Source organism: Engraulis encrasicolus, chromosome 6 (genome assembly GCF_034702125.1).
Source record: "Engraulis encrasicolus isolate BLACKSEA-1 chromosome 6, IST_EnEncr_1.0, whole genome shotgun sequence".
Classification (NCBI taxonomy): domain Eukaryota; kingdom Metazoa; phylum Chordata; class Actinopteri; order Clupeiformes; family Engraulidae; genus Engraulis; species Engraulis encrasicolus.
In genome coordinates this window covers 44760981-44782497 of record NC_085862.1, presented here as the reverse complement: position 1 = coordinate 44782497, position 21517 = coordinate 44760981, and the positions used below count along the sequence as shown (strand labels likewise).

Genomic DNA, 21517 nt, shown 5'->3' with positions numbered 1-21517 from the left:
AACAATTTGCACTGCCATACTCGGAGAACGATTGAAAGTACAGGAGAAAGGTGAAGCTCAATAATTTAAATCAAGGGGAGGTGTAATATGAGCTTACTCCCAAAAATGGGACAGTACCACTTTAAGGATCATTTTTATGCAGCCAACTGAGAATGTCAAATAAAATCATTCATTCATTCAAAACAGTGGATGGCATAACGTCACACTGGACAGCATGCAGTAGGTAATTTCAAGTGGTGAAGGGAAAAAAAAGTGCATTAGAGTGGTTTTGACATGTGTTTTTATTGGGAAAAATGCACAGGAGCAACCATGAAGACCTATGAGAAATTAAGGTGTGGGTTTACAGTACGTACGTGACAGGTGACAAGCCATGGCAACACACACACACACACACACACACACACACACACACACACACACACACACACACACACACACACACACACACACACACACACACACACACACACACACACACACACACACACACACACAGCAAATGACATTGCTTATTCCAAAAACACATATCTGTTAGTCACAAAACAATGGAATACACTGCACTGGACTTCAATTTAAACCAGCCATATCCCTCCCCCTTTTTGTGTCAGTTTACAATCCCATTGCAACCTTTCAGTGGCCTGGGCAAGGCCTTCTTCGTCATTATAACATGCCTGCTGACACACCCCACTTCTTCAATGACCACCACACCATGGGCGATTCTAGACAGGGAACAGGGTGGGCCAGGGCCCCTGTAGATTTTATCCTGGCTCCTGTTGTGGCCCCTGTGCTGGACAGCCAATGACCGTGGCATGATATACATTTTTGTATTTATTATATTCATAACATGAAAAATGTATCTCTTTTGCCAATTTATGTGCCCCCTGAAAAAATAATAGCCCCACCTTGGCCCCCCTGGTAATTTTGGTCTAGAATCACCCCTGGACCACACACAGTACCTCAGACATCTCAGGATGCACCCACTCATTCACTCACTCACTAGGACACTGCAGGGTTACAATCTATGACTACTGAATGGTGGTCTCAAACAGACCATTTTGTAAAATTAAATACATTTGCAGGAAGGCTCCCCCCTCAATTATTGGAAAAAAAAAGGAATGGACTGTCGGCATTGTAAATGACATTGAAACATTGCATTTCTGAACGAACTGATCTTTGAATGGTGCAAGTTCAATGACTTCATGGTGGTGAAAATAAATACACTGAAACGGCAAAAATGTACATTGACCCGATATGAATAAACATTTTTTTTAAATACAAAAAATATGAATGAACACCAACAGAATGAAACTCCCCGTGAGGCATCTTGCCCTCAATTTCCTTTACGTATACAAAATGTCACATCAGGGAAAAAATGAACAGGGCAGGTGTGCATGTGCCTTAGCATTATCTGCTCTACCACATATTGAACATACATATTTTAGCAGGCCCCCAAACATCTTTGGAGAAAAAAAGATGAAATTTGTGATGTCTTGACATTCCTGTCAAAATAAACGTCACTTTTGCATTTCAGGGAGAGATGGCTAATGATGACTATGCCTGCTCTGAACAATGCCACTATGGATGTCAGGTGGAAACACATGGGGATGAAAGGGATCAAACTCACTGACACGGTTCTGGTCTGAAGAAGGGGCAGGAGGACGTTTGTGATGTAGAGGTGTATGTTTCTGTACAGTGCTTGAAGAAGCAAAAACATCAGGACATGGCTAAAATCAAACAAGCAGTCTGTGACTGTGTTCTTCATTCAAGTGTATTACTATTACTGTTCACTTTTGGTCATTATCTACACATGGTATTTTTTTTTATACTCACACCACAGACAAAGACACAGCGCTTTGAAGTGAGGGAAAAAAATAATACAATATATTATCTCAAATGTTTCTGTATTGTACATATGCTCAGTGTTGGTCTTCCTTAGCTCATCGTGATTGTTTCAAATGTGCATTGAACCTTCTCAAAGTAGTAACAGAATGACAAAATCAACAAAATAAAATGTTTTAAGCTTAAAAATAGATAAAAATGGGATAAGTTAAGGAAATCATGATTAATTATAGCTTTTAAATAATATATTTTATCTCATAAATCATAAATCGTACCTCTGAAATGCCCTTTAACATATGACTCAAGAATGGCTCAAGTACTGTATTGTGATGCTGTATAACTCTGGATGCTTCTCGTCATTTACACTTCTGCAACAGCAAACCGACACACATACACACAAACGTAAAGTGCAAAAATGATAGCAAAGACGACATAAGATGGTCCTACAACAAGTGCAAACAGGAAAAAAAGCCATTTAGCTGTAATAGTAGAAAACATGTAACAGGCAAGTGAGGTTAAAAACCAAGTGACCAAAATGAATGTGCAACACCATTCTGTGAATGAAAAAAAAGAAAGAAAAGAAAACAGTGTTAACAGAAAGCCATTGTTGCATCATCTAATCTGAGTGGTTCATAGATACAGTGTGAACTCTTTCACATACTCATTTTCTTCTTTGCGGAGGTGGATAATATTACTTATACTAGAGTATGGCTATGAACAGAAAAACAAACAAACAAACAAACAAACAAAAAACTATAAAAAAAGACAAGGTTTTTGTTGCAGCAAGGTCAGCTTCCCCACATTATGCCTGGGTTTTAGGCTGTGCAAAATCCGCACAAAGATCTTGGCATTAAGGATCTCATTCAGCCTTATGGAATGGAGAAAAGAAGTAGGCATACATTTGAACACAGGATGTTCTCAACTTCTTCTTGACATAAAAAAACAACATAAAACAAAAAACAAAACAAAAACAAAAAATAAGGACAAACTCAAAATACCTCAAACTGTACGAATTTCCAATGGAGTCCTGCTCAAATCTTAAATTAATTAAAATTCAAGGAATTCCTTAGCACACTTCTCAGTATCTGAGATACGAATGTCCTCCTCTTCATAGTCGTCAAAGTTACTGGTGTCCCCTGGGCCCCGGCACTTTGGTATGATAGGCGCTTCCACCTGATGTCAGAGATAAAATGGCAGAAACATGGAGAGGAGTGTTAGCCTGGTAAACTAACCCCACTCGCCAGCAGCCAAATTATTTCTGCCTGCGACTGGGTCTAGACTCGGACAATGCCCCAAGCCCAGAAACTGGCTGGCCAATCACAATGCAGCAGATTTGTTTTGATTCGTTTTGAATCTTTGGATGCAAAGCGGACGGGTTTTTGAGGGAGTGACGACAAAACGTTGGCCAATAGGCACAGGCACAGTTTGAAAAAAAAAAACCAGGTTGTTCCCATCAACAATCTTCCGATGTCTCATTGATCGGGGCCAGACTAAATATTCACATTTAATCTCACATTTAGGCTGGCTTGCTCGGCGAGAAGATAGTATGAAACTGAAGCGTCTCCCATGATGTTAGATGATTTTTTGAGAAAGTCCAATGTGAAAGATTTGCAATCCAATTTTCGAACTTGACAGGGGTGAGAACTAACAATCTGATATCCATAGCTGCTGTGTCATATTGAGCAAAAGCTAAGAGATATGGTAGTAAGTAGTAAACCATATTTGATAGTTTTTTTTGGTAGTAATCTAAAATTTAAAGCCAGCAGGAACATTTTATTTTGATGGTGGACGTACATATTCATAAAAAATGCCAAGTTTGGTAATTAGCAGCATGGCTATAGCAACAACAAAGCTCAAAGGAGTGTGGCCAGTCTCATGTACTAACCAGTTAATTGGAGGTGGGCTTAACCTTGTGTCTATCTAGCTTCAAAGCAACAAAGGGGGTGGCCGTGGCCTAATGGTTCGATGGGCTTTCGATCAGATGATTGCAGGTTCGAATCCCACCCTTCCACTCCCACTTCCTCGCTGAGTGTCCTTTATCAAGGCACCTAACCCGTCACTGCTCCAGGGACTGTAACCAACACCCTATACTTAATATGACTCTAAGTCGCTTAAGATAAAAGCGTTAGCTAAGTGCAATGTTTGTGGCCATAGACATATTTGGGGGGAGTATTGGCCTAATTGGTTAGAGCAGTGATTCTCAAACTATGGTCCGCGGCAGTACCGCAGGTGGGCCGCGACTCGAGAGGTCGAGAGGAAAATAATATTTAGCCTACTCGCATGTTTAGATAATCATCACATGTTGTTTAGTTATCTTATGTCTAGTGTGCGTCCAGAAACGCGAGTACACTTTCTTATTTGGTATTCTTATGTACTCTTAGGCAGGATTTATGTTAAAACATTGTGTCATTTCAATCGCGGAGGTAATTGTCTACCGCAAATTAATTTTGCGCGAGTTTACCCGCGAGGTAAAGTGTTTCTATCTGCCATCGTGTTGTAGGTTATTTTCATGCTTGGTGTTGATGTATGTGTAAAATGTATATTTGAAATCATATTTTAGTCGATGGTGAGGGGGAAACATTGTCGTTTTGACCTGCTACAGTTGCTATTTCCCCCTAAATATTAGGCCTTTATTAATGGAGCATCTAGTATTTAGCTCACTGTCAGTGAGTCAAGTGTACAGTCTTACCAATGCCCCTCAGTGGCCACAACTTCCTTTCACCATAACAATATTATATTATATTATATTATATTATATTATATCATATTATATTATATTGGATTATATCATATTATATTATATTGGGCTATATGGTTTGGTGGGCCCCAACATTTTTTCACATTTCAAAGTGGGCCTCCGTGTTCTGAAGTTTGAGAAGTTTGGCTGGGTTAGAAGGTTGGTCTTAACTCTTAAGATCAAAGGATTGCAGGTTCGAATCCCACCCATACCGCATCTATCCATGGCTGAAGTGCCCTTGAGCAAGGCATCTAATCCAAATTGCTCCAGGGACTGTAACCAATACCCTGTAAGTCGCTTTGGATAAAAATGTCAGCCAATTGTAATGTAATGTAATACGAATCTACATTGCAAAGCTTTGCAACATACAGTATGTGTAGTGAGAACCCGAAATCCCACTTATACTGGCTCACTCAAATCATCCCATTAAACACAATGCATGGACTCTGGTATTTCCTTAGTCAAGGTTCACTGAAAATTCAGAGATAGTCTGCTAGTAGTAACATTTTCTACAGCATCAAAGAAAATATGGACAGGCCCAAGCTTCAAGTTTGTAAAAATGTCACACACTGGACTTTTAACACATTGAATACCGGCGGTGCTCACGGAATTATGTCGTAGAATACCAGCGTTCTAAGCCCTTTTTTACGTTTTTTTGTAGACTCACAGCTTATTATGTGATAGGGCCACTGAAATATGTTATGACTCGTTTGAAAGTGGAGACGCTGCCCTCTTAGTAGGTGAAAACTGTGTGTCTCTACGAGCTTTTATTGCCGAGTAAACCCACGCTAAACCGAAGTGGGTATCCATGGAATTCAGCTACAATCGGAGATATTGAGGTTTTTGTGAAGGGTGCGCTTCTTCAGAATGTGACGAGTTTGAAAGGGGATGAGTTGGTTTTAATCACAATTTGGTGCAAGGTTAGCTCTGACACACATCTTCCTGCACGTCAAGACACGCCTCCTGCTCTAAACCACTACGACACTGGCAATCAATGCCCTTCGAAATCCACGTTTTTCACACAGACTGAACACAAGCTCTTTGCACACATGCAGAAGGTCGGACATTTGCTAAAATAGTTCCCGATGACTCCCGAAATAATAGCCCAACATTGACAACAAATCCCAATGATATGATGCTTAGATGTAGCCCATCCGATCCATATGTAGCCATCTATGCTAGCTTCTGGCTTTTCACATACAGGAAGACAGTTCAACATAGGGGTGAATAATCAAATAAACTTATCTGGTTGGCGATCAAACTTCTAAATCGGAGCGCATTACTCCAATTACAATTCGGGTGCCATTTTGATCCAAGGAGCTGGTAAAGGTCTAGGTAGCAAGCCCAGAAAGTTCAAGATACTCCTGGCACGATATACAATGGTCTCTGTGTTTACCTATTGCGTGAAGTCAGACACAATACACGCTACCGATCGTGGGCTACTAGGGAAACAACAACATAGCACGATTCACGAATACGGCAGCACACCCCCTGCTCTGTCACACTACGACACCAGCAATCGATGCCCTTTGAAATCCCCGTTTTTCACGTGGACTGAACACAAACTCTTTGCACACATGCAGAGGGTGAGACATTTGCTAAAATAGCTCCCGATGACTCCCGAAATAATAGCCCAACATTGACAACAAATCCAAATGATATGATGCTTAGATGTAGCCTAGCCCATCCGATCCGAATCATATGCGGTGGCAGATGGACACTCCCAACTGAGATCGCTCCCGGACGTGTAGTCCCAGGTGTTTCTATCACTCCCGGACGTGTAGTCCCACCCTGATCGATAGTCTGGCTAGTGGGAGCGAGCCGACAGGGGAGCGTCCTGCGTTGGGAGCGACAATCAGGGAATCATGATATGTAGCCATGCTAGCTTCTGGCTTCTCACATACAGGAAGACACAGAAACTTATCTTTTTGGCGATCAAACGTCCAAATCGGAGCGCATTACTGCAATCACATATCGGGTGCCATTTGGATCCAAGGATCTGGTAAAGGTCTAGCAAGTCCAGAAAGTTCAAGATACTCCAGGCACTATACAATGGTGTTTACCTATTGCGTGAAGTCAGAGACAACACATGCTACAGTGACCGTACTAGGGAAATCAATGCAGGCAGCGCGATAGGCGACATGGGTTGGCATCCAGACATCTTGGTAAGTTAAATTAAAATATCCAAATCATAACACTCAAACATCATAACAATCAAACAACTTTGGACTGCAAATGTTGTCATTTATGTCCATCACAGAGCTACCAAAATCACATATATTGTCCATTGAAGGGTGTAGATTCAAAATATGATATTTAAATGCAAAAACGTATTTTTACGTTTTGGTATACAACGCATGGGCGTGAAAAACGCATTATTACGTCGTCGGTACTCAATGTGTTAAAGTGACACCTGGATTTCACTTGAACTAATTGTACATCATAACAACGACATATGAATTACAAAACCATTTAAATTATTTGGGAAGATATTTACAAAAAATCAATGTCTACAAATTTCTGTAAAAGCATTTAGAGCCATTTAGTCAGGGACCCAAACCCTCAAAAGTGCTTTAAAATGGGAGGAACCTGACACGGCGCATTTTACTTTTTATTTGTAATTTTTTTTGATAGTTCTATCCCTTAGGAAAAATAATTAGAGGGTCTGCTTGGTCGGAAATACCGCGAAAAAAATTAGTGTCTATTTTTAATGTATGTACCCTTCATTTTTCGAGAGAAATTTCTGAAAAATGAAAAATGACCTGAAATCCTTGGTGGTTTGGTTAAGCTGTCCAAAAAGGCTTGCCTGGTGCACAGGACACACCTACTGACTATATTCAATAAAGAAAATATTGTTAAACCACATTTGAACATGATTTTGGCTCAATTTCATGTCATAAAATTAGGCGTTTTTTCACTTTTTTGCTATATTTTCAACTTTTCTTCTCTGGCAATCACGTTTTTCTCCAAGGTTTGACATCAGACAATATGCCATTCTTTTCAGTACGCAGTATAGTGATACCACAGCAAAAAATATGAAAATACAACCAAAATCAATGGATCTGTGGGGACTTGAACTCTAGTTGGTGATCAACAGGCCCAGAAAGTCAATAGAATTTCAGGTTACAATTAAAATGCTGAAAGGCATGCTGAATACTGAGCAATATGACATACCCACCCACCCACACACCCACTCACACACACACCCACCCACACAATCTGGGGATCCTTCAATCATGTTCACCCCAGGTGACACCCTGCACACCTGAATATACCCCACACATACATAGGCCTACTTCCTGGATGTGACGCAGTGAGCTACTTACACAGAAGGGGGAAAGGCAGGCCTACACAACTACCATTAAACACCTAACAGACCTGCCACTCTGCAGTATGGTAACTCTCTGGAAAGCCAATATTTTCAGGATTAACATAACCCATTTCAGTTTGCATACAGGGCAAACTGCTCTACACAGGACATCATCACCTGCATGCTTCATACTACTGGAGAACATGAAGCTGAGGAACACATATGCACAATTTTGAATTACAGTTCAACCTTCAGCACCATCCAGCCTCAGAGTCTTTGTTCTAAACCCCACTATCTGAGCCTGACCAACCATCATGTACTGTGGATTTCCTCTCTAACTGCTCCCTCTTGCTATCAACACCAGCACACTGCAAGGGTGTTAGCTAAGCCCTCTACTCTACACCCTATTCACCCATAACTGCCTCTTTCTCCTCATTCGCTAACATAATGTCACACTAATTATGAATGAAGACAAGACAGACTACAGGAACAAGACAGAACATCTGCCGTCATGGTGTAAAAGCAATAGCTTCGTCCTGGAGTCTAAAAACAACAAGGGAATCATTGTGGACTTTCACAAAAACAATCACAAACCCATGTAGTGGTGACTTGTAGGTGGTGGAGACGGTCAACATCTTTAAATCCCTGGAGGACACTGCAGCTGAAGACCTGTCCTGGAGTATTCACATAGGCTCAGTGGTCAGCAAGGCCCAACTATGTACCTTCTACCTGAATCTCAATGTCTCTTCTACCAGAAATTAGTATTATCTACTACCACACGCACTGTGAGGATGTGGACACCAGAAGCAGAAGAAGCGCTGAGATACTGCTTTGAGTCCACTGAATGTTCTGTTCTGCAGTACAGTGAAAACGTAGGAGATAATTTCAATAGTGACTCTCAACCTCTGCATGGAGGAGTTCCCAGTAGTTTGGTAAAACGTTTAGCCTACTGGTACTCTAACCAACATGTGCATGTTAAATGGGCGAACATCCTATCTACACGTTTTAATGTCAGCAACAGGGTACGACAGAGGGGAATTTTATCTCCTTATTTAATGCTTATCGATTACCTGTCTAGGTAACAAACAGGTAGTAGGCCTATAGTTGGTGATGATTAATCACTTGTTATATGCAGCCAACCATACCATTCTATCTCCAATTAACAGTTGGTTCCAACAGCTCCTTTATATTTGTTATGATTATGGGGTAGTCTGACATTAATAATATTAATAGGAAGAGTGTGATAATGTAACACAGTTCCCTCCTTGCCATCTATCTAACAGCTAGGTAGCAAATACCACAACATATCTGTGTTGCATCCTGAATGATACACTGGAGGCTGATGCCAACATGAGCAGGGAAGAGTGTGATATTTCCAAGCCATTATGCTGGCTATTCCATCCCTGCACTACAAAAGTTACATAAGTTAACTTATTTCAAACTGATAGCACAATTTGTTGATCCAGGTCAAAGAGGGACATGTCTATGCACACTGGGAACACTGGTTTAAGTGCCTTCCCTGTTTATATGTATGTACTGTATATGAAGTGTGCTGTAGTGAAATATTGATGTACTGTGTATTTTACAGTACATATTGATGTACTGTTTATTTTGGGCCTCAAGCCTGTAATATTTAAAACATGTGCAAAAGAGGTAGCTGAGCCACAGCAATACATTGTCAACAAGAGTGTATAAATGGGTGAGGCGCCTATAGATTGTACCTACAGTAGAAGACCTCATCCCTCATACCAGTCCCCAAAAAGCCACACCCCAATGATTACAGACCAGCTGCTCACATAATGAAGACATCTGACTGAGTACTGCTGCTCTACAAAAAGAAAACCCAGGTTCGCCATGCATTGGATTCCATATAGTTAGTTTACCAGGAGAATGTGGGAGGTGTGGGTGTTATCCTGTAACTACTGCATAGGGCACATTCTCACTTGGACAAAGGAGACAGTGTTGTGAGAATAATGTTCTTTGACTTCTCCAGTAGTGCCTCCAACATCCAGCCACTCTTGCTTAGAGACACACTTCTGCAGATGGTGGATACAGAATTGTGGTCAGCAGCACTGGAGTGCCACAAAGAATGGTGTTCTCCTTGGTATTGTTCATCCTATACCTACTTTTGCTACAGCACTTATATCTACCACATGCAAGTTTCCATAATGACACTGCAATTGTGAGGTGGATCAAAGGTGGGCTGGAGGGGGAGTACAGGCGACAGGTGGATAACTTTAGGAGAACCACCCCTCCACTCTATAAGAGAGGGTTCTACACAGTGTGGCCTAAAACATCAGCATCAAAAAGGTCTCACACACATGTTGTATGACTGCCCTTTTCTTTGATTGTGATACAAATTTGGTGTTGTATTGTCTTAATAAACTTCTACAAAGTCTGGACTTACTTTCACCAAGTTTTCACCAATACAAGATCTTATATGGATGATGGTAGAGTCTGGGCACTATGCCACGCCTTGTCCAGGATATCCCAAAGATTCTCAGTGAGGTTGAGGTCTAGACTTTGTGGTGGACAATCCATGTGTACCAATGATGTCACATTAAAGTGTGAGCCTGATGAATATGCCTGTATTTAAAAAAAATATATAGAATTACATATTGATTCAGCTTTCCTCATTCTTAGACAGGAAACAGGAAATTAGACCTGTCACCAAATATTTCAGCGATTATTTTGAACCCCTCAAACAGACTAGCATATTTTACATGACATTATATGGTCTTTTGTTTAAAGAAGTTTTAAAGTTAAAACGAGTTGTTGCACCTATTGGTTCAGGGAACATAATTGGTATTAGAGTTTAGATCTCAATCTCATTCAGAATCTTGAGGTTGGTTGGAGAAGGCTTAATACAGTGTTCAAATTCTACCATCACACAATACCTTGGTGAAAACTTAAAGCAACACTGGATGGAAACAGTCCAGATATTGCAGATTGAGTGTGACCTCATAGTATGCACCATATGCATTTGTGCCTGCTTGAATATGATAGGCCTACATATTCTTATGGTAACACCACCTTCTCATATACCAAGACTGGAAGATGAGGACCCACAACTTTCAAGCCAGAAGTGAGCTATTTCTGGTAATGAATGGACATTTTATCACTAGAACCTCATCTCCATGACATACTGCTGTATGTGCGCTGCGTATATGATGTGTATTACATTATGTGTGTGGTTGTGTGAACTGACTTATAGTTAAATGTGTGTTATATGTTAAATATGTTGTGCAATAATATGTATTGTGTTTTTCATATCTATTTATGTATGCTGCTCAATACCTGAATTTCATTCAGGATTAAAAAAATGTGTACTCCACACAATGTATTTTTCACAATTTTGAGAGTAGTCTCTAGGCTTTCCTCTTGGTTACTGTGCCCTGCAGATGGCAGAAGGTACGCTAGGTGTTCAATGGTAGTTGTTAACATCTGCCATCTCCCCCTTCTGTGAAAATAGATCACTGTCAAATCCACAAAGTATGTAAAGTATATACAGGTGATGTGTACGGTACTGTACATAGTAGGCCTACATATGTACGTTGTGGGGGGTGCAAATCATTGTATGATCCCCAGATTACTGTGTGTGTGTGTGTGTGTGTGTGTGTGTGTGTGTGTGTGTGTGTGTGTGTGTGTGTGTGTGTGTGTGTGTGTGTGTGTGTGTGTGTGTGTGTGTGTGTGTGTGAGGATGTATGGCATATTGTGAAGTATTCAGTGTGCTTTTCAGCATTTTGATTGTAGCCGGAAATTCTATTGAGTTTCTGGGCCTATTGATCGAGTTTCTGGGCCTATTGATCACAAACTAGAGTTGAAGTCACACAGATCCATCGATTTTGGTTGTATTTTTTATAGTTTTTGCTGTGGAATCAGTATAGTGCTTAATAAAAAGAATGGCATATTGTTTGGTGTCAAACCTTGACAAAAAACCTGATTGCAGATGAAGAAAAGTCCAAAATATATCAAAAAAGGGAAAAAACGCCTATTTTTATGACATAAAATTGAGACAAAATCATGTTCAAATGTGGTTTAACAATATTTTCTTAATTTAATATAGTCAGTAGTTGTGTCCTGTGCACTAGGAAAGCCTTTTTTGACAGCTTACCCAAGCCACCAAGGATTTCAGGTTACTTTTCATTTTTCAGAAATTTATCTCGAAAAATGAAGGGTACATGCATTAAAATAGGCACAACTTTTTTTCGCGATATTTCCGACCGAGCAGACCCTCCAATTATTTGTCCTAAGGGATAGAACTATCATAAAAATCACAAATAAAAAGTATAACGCGCCGTGTCAGGTCCAACCCAATTTTGGGACTTTGGGTCCCCGACTAATTGCAGTCCCATTTCAAAGTTTAAAACAGCTGGACTTACAAACAAAATATGATGTTAATGTTAACTGAGACCCACAAGAGACGTCATGACATGTAATTTTTTTTTTACTGATTTAGCGCCTGCAAACCAATGTAGTAACTCTCGTCACGACGTCACATGTGTCTCAGTTTATATTATATTATATTGTTACTGTGTTTGAAAGCCGGAATTTTTCAAACTTTGAAATGGGACTGCAACTTCACTACTGTATCACTATTGTATCACAATAGACATATTAAAAAATAACTGATTAAGCCCCGGCAAATCAATGCCTTGCCGACTCTCGTTGTATGATGTTTTGTGGAGATCACGCAACCTAATTTGTCCCGGAGGGCTCCAAATCACACAGAATTACCATGTGTGAGTAGTACTGTATACTGCAGTTTACATTAAGATGAAGGCAAAATGCAAAAACATTTCTTCAACTCTTCCTATGGTGCTTTGGTAGAGTAGTATAAAGATTAATATGACACACACCTTCCTCTCGTAGATGGCAATCCAGTCAGTTGTTGAAAACCACTTGTGATTCTTGATGTCGTTAACTCCATTTTTCAGGTTCCCAAAGCGCTTTGTTAGGTCTACCTGGAGCAGGTTCCTAAGCAAGTCCTTCAGGTCTGAACTGAAGTGGGATGGAAATCGTACCTGAGGTGACAAGAGACAGGGAATACAATCAGCTTCACTGAATGTGGGCAAAGTGTTTGATACTGTAAACTAGAGCTGGGCAATATATATCGTTATAGTGATAGAAAAGTGTATATCGTGCCCCTTCTCCTCTATCGTGATAAACTAATTTGATCAATTTTATACAATTTAATATAATTTAATTACATTTCATGTTGCCACTATACATGGTCTAAGTTCATGTAACTGTACAAACTAGAATAAAAAGATTCATTTTAAAGAAATGTGATTTTGCGACAGGACCAAATAGAGAAAATAAGAGAATAACTGAAAGCGTACGTAATTGTGGTATATCGTGATATATATCGTTATCGTGATATAAAGTAATCCATATCATGATATACTGTAGGTTTTTTCCCATATCGCCTAGCCCTACTGTAAACAAACTCAAGTGAGTGCTCCAATCCGTTTTTGAGGGTATTGTTACAACATAGCTTGAGGATCAGTCAACAAAATCGGGGTGAATATGTCAAGTTATCGCTCACAGAAACTCACAATACCTTGCCAGAGACTATTTTCTCGTAAATCTGAATCGGCTGGTCTGCAAAGAAGGGTGGGTACCCCGCTGCCATCTCGTAGATCAGAACGCCCAGTGCCCACCAATCCACAGCTTTATTGTAGCCCTGTTAAACAACAAAGGGATTATTAATACATAAATCCTTAAACATATCAAACCCATTTTTGTATATATTTGTACTATGACTAGTAATGACAAGACATCTACCTTGCTAAGGATTATTTCTGGGGCTAAGTACTCAGGAGTTCCACACAGAGTCCATGTTCTACCTTTTACTCTTTTGGCAAAGCCAAAGTCTGTGACCTAAAAGACAAAAAAAGGGAAATCATCACTAAAAAGGAAATCATCACCATAGGTAATTACCCTATTAGGCTCAGAACATTTCTGAAAGTACATTTACTGTAGTCTGTAGCAAATGGATGTGTTCTACAGACATGCATAGTCACAAATGAGAGATTATATGGGCTTTCTTTTCACATTTTGACTCCACACAATATCATGGAGGCACAGCCAATGTTTGATGGTAGCACATACAGTACATAGAATGAAACACATGTTGGTCAGCATTTTATGTTAAAAACAGTAAAACATAGGGTAACTTGTCATTCCGTGAAGAGTAGTCTGAAAACATGAAACTTAATTGACCAGACAAAAGCCCGTAACATGGGAAAAGGTATTGGGATGGACGACCAACCTGAATGTATCCTTGTTGGTCTATAAGAAGGTTCTCAGGTTTCAGGTCTCTGTAGATGAGGTCTAAGGAGTGGAGGTACTCGAAGGTGAGTACTATCTGTGCTGCATAAAACCTGGCATGGTGTTCGCTGTGGCACACACAGGGAACAAGAAAAAAAAGTTAGGGATCTATACGGACCAGGATACTTCACGAGTGAAGCGGGATGCAAAGAAGCAGTAAATATCTGCACACAGACGATTAATGAAGTTACTGAGGTGATCAGCGGACTGTACCTGAATCTCCCAATTCGTCTCAAGTGTGAAAACATTTCTCCGCCGGGAACATACTCCATAACCATGTATAAATTGGAGTTGTCCTAAAAGTGGAGGAAACATAACACTTACACACTTTCTTCATAAAATAATTTTGAAGATATTAAAATGTATTATAATGATGCATAATAAAGATATTACGTTTTTAAAATAGGGCAAGGCTAAGACATTACATTAGTGAATCTTCATGAGTACTTCACATAACAAATCTGTATTTGGATTGTAGTAGGGGTGGGCGATATACAGCTCCAGGCCACTTAATTAGAAAAGTGTGAAAAAGTTTATTTATAATTCCATCAATAATGTTAAACGGTCATGTATTATAGATTCATGGCCCAGTTTTTTAACTATTCCAATCATTCAATTGTTTGTTTTTACATATTTTGGCCTTCCAGCTAAAAAAAACCATGCATTGGTGAATTCGCAACATTAGAATATTGTACTAAAAACACAATCAATTTTCTTCAGCAAAATTCAGGTCACATCAAATCAGTTGAATTTTGCCACTTTCTACATAACATACAATGTTCAATACTGGGTTAGGACTCTCTCTGTCTTAATAACTGCCATGATGTGTTTAACATTGAAGTCAATGGCAGAAACAGTGCATTGGAGTTATGGAAGCCCAGATAACCTTGATGCTTTGCTGTCAGCTGTTCTTGTTTGTTGACCTGGTGACCCACACTTCACTCTTCAATATACCCTGTAGATTTCCATGCCACGTTTTGGCGCTATTTCACCAGTTTAATTCTAAATCACCAGAATGAAACCCCATTGAAAATGAATGGGGTTTTATTTCTGGTAAGTTAGAATTAAACTGGTGAGTAAACGTTGAGAACAAAGTAATGCATCGTTGAAATCTTACCTTGAAAGCATACTCCAGCCTCACAAGAAATGGGAAGGACACAGCTTGAAGTATTTTCTTTTCATTTAGGGTGTGCTCTATCTGTTTCAACTTCACCACCTTTTGGAGCACATTAATTACATTTTTTAATTTAGTGATGGCAGTGCGTTTGCAAAAAATGACATACAAAACGTCACATTTCGGGTGTGCACATTCAGTTAGAAGACAATTCTAGAAGCTGGTGCATTCAACAAAATCCAATGGACTCACTTTCTGTTTGTCCAGGATCTTCATTGCATAGTACTTGTCTGTTGCACGGTGCTTCACCAACATCACACGTCCGAACGAGCCTGTGCCAAGAGTTTTCAATCTGTCGAAGTCATCAAGTCGTGTTGTGCTCTAGAGGAGAGAATGAAGAGGCAAACTTCAGGCTTCACACAAGTCAAAGGCGATAGACAAAATCAAACGCATGTGGGTGTGTGTCTGCAAACCAGAGGATACTGCACGCCACACACGGCAGAGTTATCAGAAAGTGGTCAGGCGTATTCATGTCTGATAAGGCTCAAGATATGCAACTTCAGCTTTTCAAAACAGTTCTACAACCATCAGGGCTGCTAAAAGACAAACTGTTACAGCACTCTAAAAAACAAACAATCCAACAAAAACCCATATATATATATATATATATATATATTTTTTTTTTAACTCTTCTTATGTAATGAATATGCAGAATGTCTTGGCATGAATTCTGCCCTGGAGCTAATGAATTTCTGATGTAGTTAACGGTTTACACATAAGAGACAAACAATCCAGAACTTTGATACCTGAGGTAAAACTACTGTATATTTACACAAAAAAGAAACGTGCCCTTAAAAAGACAGATGTGTGAAAAAAAAGCTAAAAAAATAAATAAAAAAAATCAGCCTATTCAACCAGACAACCAATAAACTGACAGTATTCAGTTGCCAAACAAAACGATGACGGTACAAGAGCTCCTCTTTTTTCAGTGATTGGCGTCAAGTAGGAAGAGACCGATGTCAACAATGCAATGCTCAAAACTTAAAGACTCATTTCAACAAGAGCACAACATTTTGGACAAATAAAATTTCAAATTGTACATGGTGTGTCATTCTTGTAGGGCAAACAGTGGAAAGGTGTTGCTGCAATGCCGTTGCACACAATTCTTCCTCAAAGGGAGCACACAGTTTTCACACACTAAAACATGCTACTTTACTTTTGTTACTGCTTGGTTATAATCATTAGGTCGTGCTTAGAAACTGTTGTGTAAAATGTGTAAAAATGCAGACAAACATATCTTTGGGGAATTTGATCATGAATGTACATGAGATTGATATAGTAATGGTTTGGTCAACACTCAGTAGTTTTAAGGGTTACAGTATATTGTTGTTGTTTTTTTTCTTTTTAGTAGTATATGATTTTACCTGAGGTGGACATTCCCATTTCCTTAAAAAGTCTTCTTTGGCTTTGGCTAAGAACTCTTTCACTAAAGGAAAAAAATCAGCAGGTGACGTTGCTACGTTTACAGATAGAGGAAAACCACTATAGCTTTAATTTTCAAAAGAAAACCAGCGGTAAATGCAAGCAGTCAAGAGTCATTTCTGACAGACAAACAAGAAGATAGTCGGCACCAGTCATTGCTTGTATAGGTGACAAATGACACGAGCACAGACAAAGAGAAATGCACACTGCAAGACCCAGGCATGCCAATACAAGTAGCATTGATGAGTATGATTGATAAATGAAATAGCATTCCAGCATAGGGGTTTCCCAAGAACAGTTCCAATCCCAACATGAACATATAGGAGTCAGTTACTTCGTTACAAGCACTCAACAAATGTGCAGCGTAATTTGATATTGATTGTGGTTTTATTAAGATTAGTTAATTTCAGAAACTTGCGTTTCTGCAGGTCTGTCCCTTCCCAAGTCGGTGCATACACAGATATTAGTGGCGTTTTTTAAAAGGTGCTAGATGTGGGGATATGAGGCTGTTTGGCTATGTAACATAGCATAAATAAAAATAAAATGATCTGGGGGTTGTAATAAAAAACATTCTTCATTTGTGATCAGTCAAATGACTGCTTCCATAATCACATATGTGACATTAATACCAGTGTACCATTTTCCAATTATTTCCAAGGAAAAATCCCACATTTAGCACCTCAGGTAGGTAATATCACGACAAGACTCACCACACCACTTCAAACTCTCTCTCTCACACACACACACACACGTTATTATTATCCTCATAGTGAGATAATATTGCACAGGACATACATTTTATGGGAGGGGAAACAGACTGCAGAGACGAGGCCAACTTTGCTGGAATGCTCTTAAAGTAAAACATGTAAAGCCATCAATGTACTCACAACTCTGACTCAAAAATGTTAAGTCAGTTTCTTATTCTTTTATGAGGTTACTTCTTGTTACTTAGATACTACTTTTTCATTACACATGCTTCAAAAGGGAGTGCACCATGCAATTATATTCAAAAGTTAATTTCAATGTTGTCCTTTAAAAATAACAATACAAACTCATGCTTCAATTTCAAACAGCTCACAGAAGAATAAAAGCATACCAAACAATTCTGAGGATCACCAAGCGTTTGCATTAGGAAAAAAAAACAAAGAGAAGAAACAGCAGAAGAAGACAGTGCAGTTATAGAGAAACATGTGGTTAAGATTGTGCAGAGATAGATTACTTCCAACAGAGACCTTTTTCACATGAACTTCATCCTTTCTTAAATATAGGAGCTGAAAACGAAAGCCTTACGCCCACACAGTGAAAACTAGACAGTAATAAGTACAGAAAGTGTTTGGGGAGGCCTGTGTATGTGGTCAACTGCACGCTTCCTGTCTCTCAGTCTACAGGTTATGCACGGAACAAAGCAAGCCTGTACTGTGGCTGACATTTCAGTGACTGTTGAAGAGACTCGAATAGGCAAGTTACCAAAGACGCACAGCACGTAGACACAATTGGATGTTTGATGGAACTCATTTCAAGTGCGATGCTTCAAGCCAACATATGACAGACAGACTGTAGATATCCACTCATGTCCATTTCCGTTAACACAGGAAAGCGGAGACAGAAGAACAAATAAGCCCCATGTAATGCTCAAATGTAAAATACAGGAAATGATGGCACACAGGGCAGCAGTCATGCAAATTATGTTGTAAATATATCCTCCATTTCTAAGGATATGGCATAATGCTGCTAATTTTGTTCTCTTCTCTTCTCTGTGTTGCCTTGTTTTATCAAAACCAAAAATAGCTCACCTTTCAATGAACCACAATGAGGCAAATAGAACATGGATTAAAAGCAAAAGCCAAGCAAAAGAACAACTAGTTGAAAAGCAACAACAAAACTCCCAAAACTGAACAATGCTACAGATGCCCATTTGCTTACTTGTTCTATCCCAGATCGTGGTGTACTCTGAAAGAGTATGTCCTTCATGTTCTTGGGCTTTTTGCTCTTGGCCCCCCTTCCGGTACTTAAAAAATCGACTGGCTAACACGTCTAACTTCTGAAGAGCCGTGTTGGTGCCCATTGACTGGGCAAAGCCCCCCTGATCTTTTCCCTGAGCCATGGAGACTAACCTTCTTCATGGGAGCACATCCACTCAGTGAGCAGAGCACTAGTGGCAAGCTGACTATCTTCAAGACAAGCACTTCCTGTTTTGGTATAAGTCTACTGTAGGCCTGTTTGCCAGACTCCGCAGATCACACTCAAACCATGCACACGGGTGGTTGGTTGTGCTTCCGGACTATGATTGCGCAGCTTTTTTTTGCTTTTTCAAATTTCATTTTTTTTTCATTGGGAGGGTTAAGAAACGTTCCACTGAACTGGATACACAGACATTAGTTGTATGCAAAATAGGTGCCTGATTAACACAGAAAGCCAACAAGTTTCCCAACCCAATAGTACTATTGCAATATACACACGTGCACATCGTGCAGTGCACACGCACAAACGAAGACATGCAAATACTAAAACGTTACTGCAACAACCAAAAGAACAAGGCTATATCAAGGCAGTAAAATAAAATCTCTCTCTCTCTATCTCTCTCTCTCTCTCTCTCTCACAAGGCAGCTGTTCATAGGTCTGAAGAATAATCTGAAGAATGAGCCTTGATGACATGCTCATTCTGTGTGGAAATAATAATAATAATAATAATAATAATACATCCATGTATTGTAACAAATTGATCTGACTTGACACTAAACTGTGCTGGCAACTCCACCTGTGCAGTTACATTTTATTACCATTTGGAAAGTGATTATAACTGAACCATTAAGCCAGGGATCAACATGGGTCTGCCCGCTAGATGGCTAGATTAATTTGGCTGTGTATTTAATCCAAATATATCAGGCCAGTGACTAGAGCATCACCAGATTAAATAAATAATTTGCTCAACCGAGGACAGTTTCATGCAACAAAACCTGCCATCAACTCAACGTGTTAAAAACGTCAACACTTTATATGCATCTCAATTGCCTGTTATTACTTCAAAGCATATCATTGTGGTGGTATCCATGTTGTGTTAACACAGTGGTGTAGTCTACTTTTTTATGGTGGGTAAACTGTATATTTTAGCATTTTTTGAAGTGGGTATACTGTATACATTTGTGCTTTTCTAAATAATGGACCAATCAATTTTAAGTGGGTATACTGAAATCCCTGAAATTTTGATGTGGGTATACTCCGTATACCTGAGTTCTACGTAGACTACACCACTGTGATAACACTTAATAATAATAATAATTTTGACAAAAGTTGTACCCGTGAAAAGGGAAAATGGTAGATTTGCCCATTTTGGCAAATGCCAACACAGATCATGTGCAATGTTGACTTATGAAGTATGGTAACAGTTAAAGTAATGCAAAAACACCAAACAAACACAAGTGTCACATTACAATTGTAATGTGACACGTGTCACATTACACACACACACGCACACACACACACACACGTTATCACTGTCAAGAGAGTGCTGGCATTTTAAGTAGAAGAGTAATTCGTCTCCTGCCCTTCAAGTATTGCTACCTCAGGTCATGCGAGTTCACACATAGCTTCCAGCACAGGAGGCGAGTAAATAAAACATGCTGCATCTATGACACACTGCATTGTAAAGAGTCATACCTGTTTACTAGGCCTAATTTATTTGGATGGAACATGGAATGGAAGAGTGAGTGAAGATCATATTTGGAGAAAGACGAGTTAAAAAGACAGGGCCTTGAAACAAACCAGTAACATCCCCTTGTTGGAGGCAATGCCACATTATTTCTGAGTTAACATTGCTATCGGTTTAGCGTGGGTCAAGTGGCTTTGGAAATGGGAAGACAGCTGACCGAATTCAGGCCCACTGGAAACGTGACGTCAGCCAGAATAACCTAAAAGAGCATCTGTGTAGCAAGCGAATATAAATAAATAAAAGCTATGTAGCATGCTACTGGTCAACAAAGCTGGCTAGCAATAAGCCGCAAACCAACCTATCTAGTTGGCTCATATAACGTTAACCTTACGCACCCTGGTCCATCGTGCACATGTACAATTTCATCACAATATGGGGTTGTCTGTTTTGCTTACTGAACCATAATATCCCTATTTAACATGGAGTAAATGCAGAGCGACAAGGCCACCTCACACATTGTATATGGTCATATTATTTGGATGTCAGTCATTTGGCATTGCTAGCACCAGTAAAACTCACCGCTTTCTAGTTCGTTGCCTCTTTTGGCGGTTGCGGCGTTTCCCATTTTGCACAAGTTATGACGACCAGATGGCAAAGAAGCAGAGGGCTCAATGAAGAGAAGAGTGGCTCTTGAATCAGCTTTATTTTCTTGTCCTCAGGTATCCCGCTAGTCCACCCAAAATCAATTGCTGCAAGTAGCCAGCCACCTTTATTAAATGTTAGCCGGGTAGCTGGCTAGCTAGCTACCCAAAAAATCGACTATGTGGATCCAACTCGCAGGACAAAACAGTAGCTCGTGATTGATTCATTGATGAAGACACCTCTTCGACCCTGGCATCACTTAACATTTTATACACTGACAGAATGCCATAACAGAGTTAACCTTAGCTACCACCAGACAGTGGTGGGGTAGCTAGCTAGTCCCACACAGTGAAAACAGTGAGCTACCGTTAGCTGTCTAAAATACTCCTTGCTCAGGCTTGCTCGCTCCTA

General features: G+C 39.7%; 1 protein-coding gene across 6 annotated transcripts; it reads right to left on the bottom strand.

Moving 5' to 3' along the window:
- Window positions 1–560: 560 nt before the first annotated feature.
- prkacba (protein kinase, cAMP-dependent, catalytic, beta a) lies at window positions 561–21517 on the bottom strand. 6 transcript variants are annotated; one of them, XM_063201731.1, is made up of 12 exons: window positions 21044–21517; window positions 18739–20485; window positions 16758–16819; window positions 15586–15714; window positions 15337–15435; window positions 14433–14515; window positions 14161–14287; window positions 13674–13769; window positions 13450–13572; window positions 12746–12910; window positions 2838–3012; window positions 561–2393 (listed from the first exon to the last, which is right to left on the bottom strand). In XM_063201731.1, the coding sequence occupies exons 2-11, from the start codon at window positions 18917–18919 to the stop codon at window positions 2887–2889; spliced, it is 1191 nt and encodes a 396-aa protein (XP_063057801.1). In that variant the 5' UTR covers window positions 18920–20485; window positions 21044–21517; the 3' UTR covers window positions 561–2393; window positions 2838–2886. The 6 variants fall into 6 exon arrangements, with proteins under 6 accessions (XP_063057801.1, XP_063057800.1, XP_063057802.1 ...); XM_063201730.1 differs by having other exon boundaries at window positions 561–3012; XM_063201732.1 differs by lacking the exon at window positions 18739–20485 and having other exon boundaries at window positions 561–3012.

What these genes read in the sequence shown, in the direction of transcription:
- prkacba (XM_063201730.1), bottom strand. Translation starts at nt 18,919, where the DNA reads ATGGCTCAGGGAAAAGATCAGGGGGGCTTTGCCCAGTCAATGGGCACC. An exon ending in CACGATCTGGGATAGAACAA is followed by an intron (nt 16,820 to 18,738) that starts GTAAGCAAATGG and finishes TTTTTCCTTTAG; the next exon opens with TGAAAGAGTTCTTAGCCAAA. An exon ending in TTGCCATCTACGAGAGGAAG is followed by an intron (nt 3,013 to 12,745) that starts GTGTGTGTCATA and finishes CTCTGACATCAG; the next exon opens with GTGGAAGCGCCTATCATACC.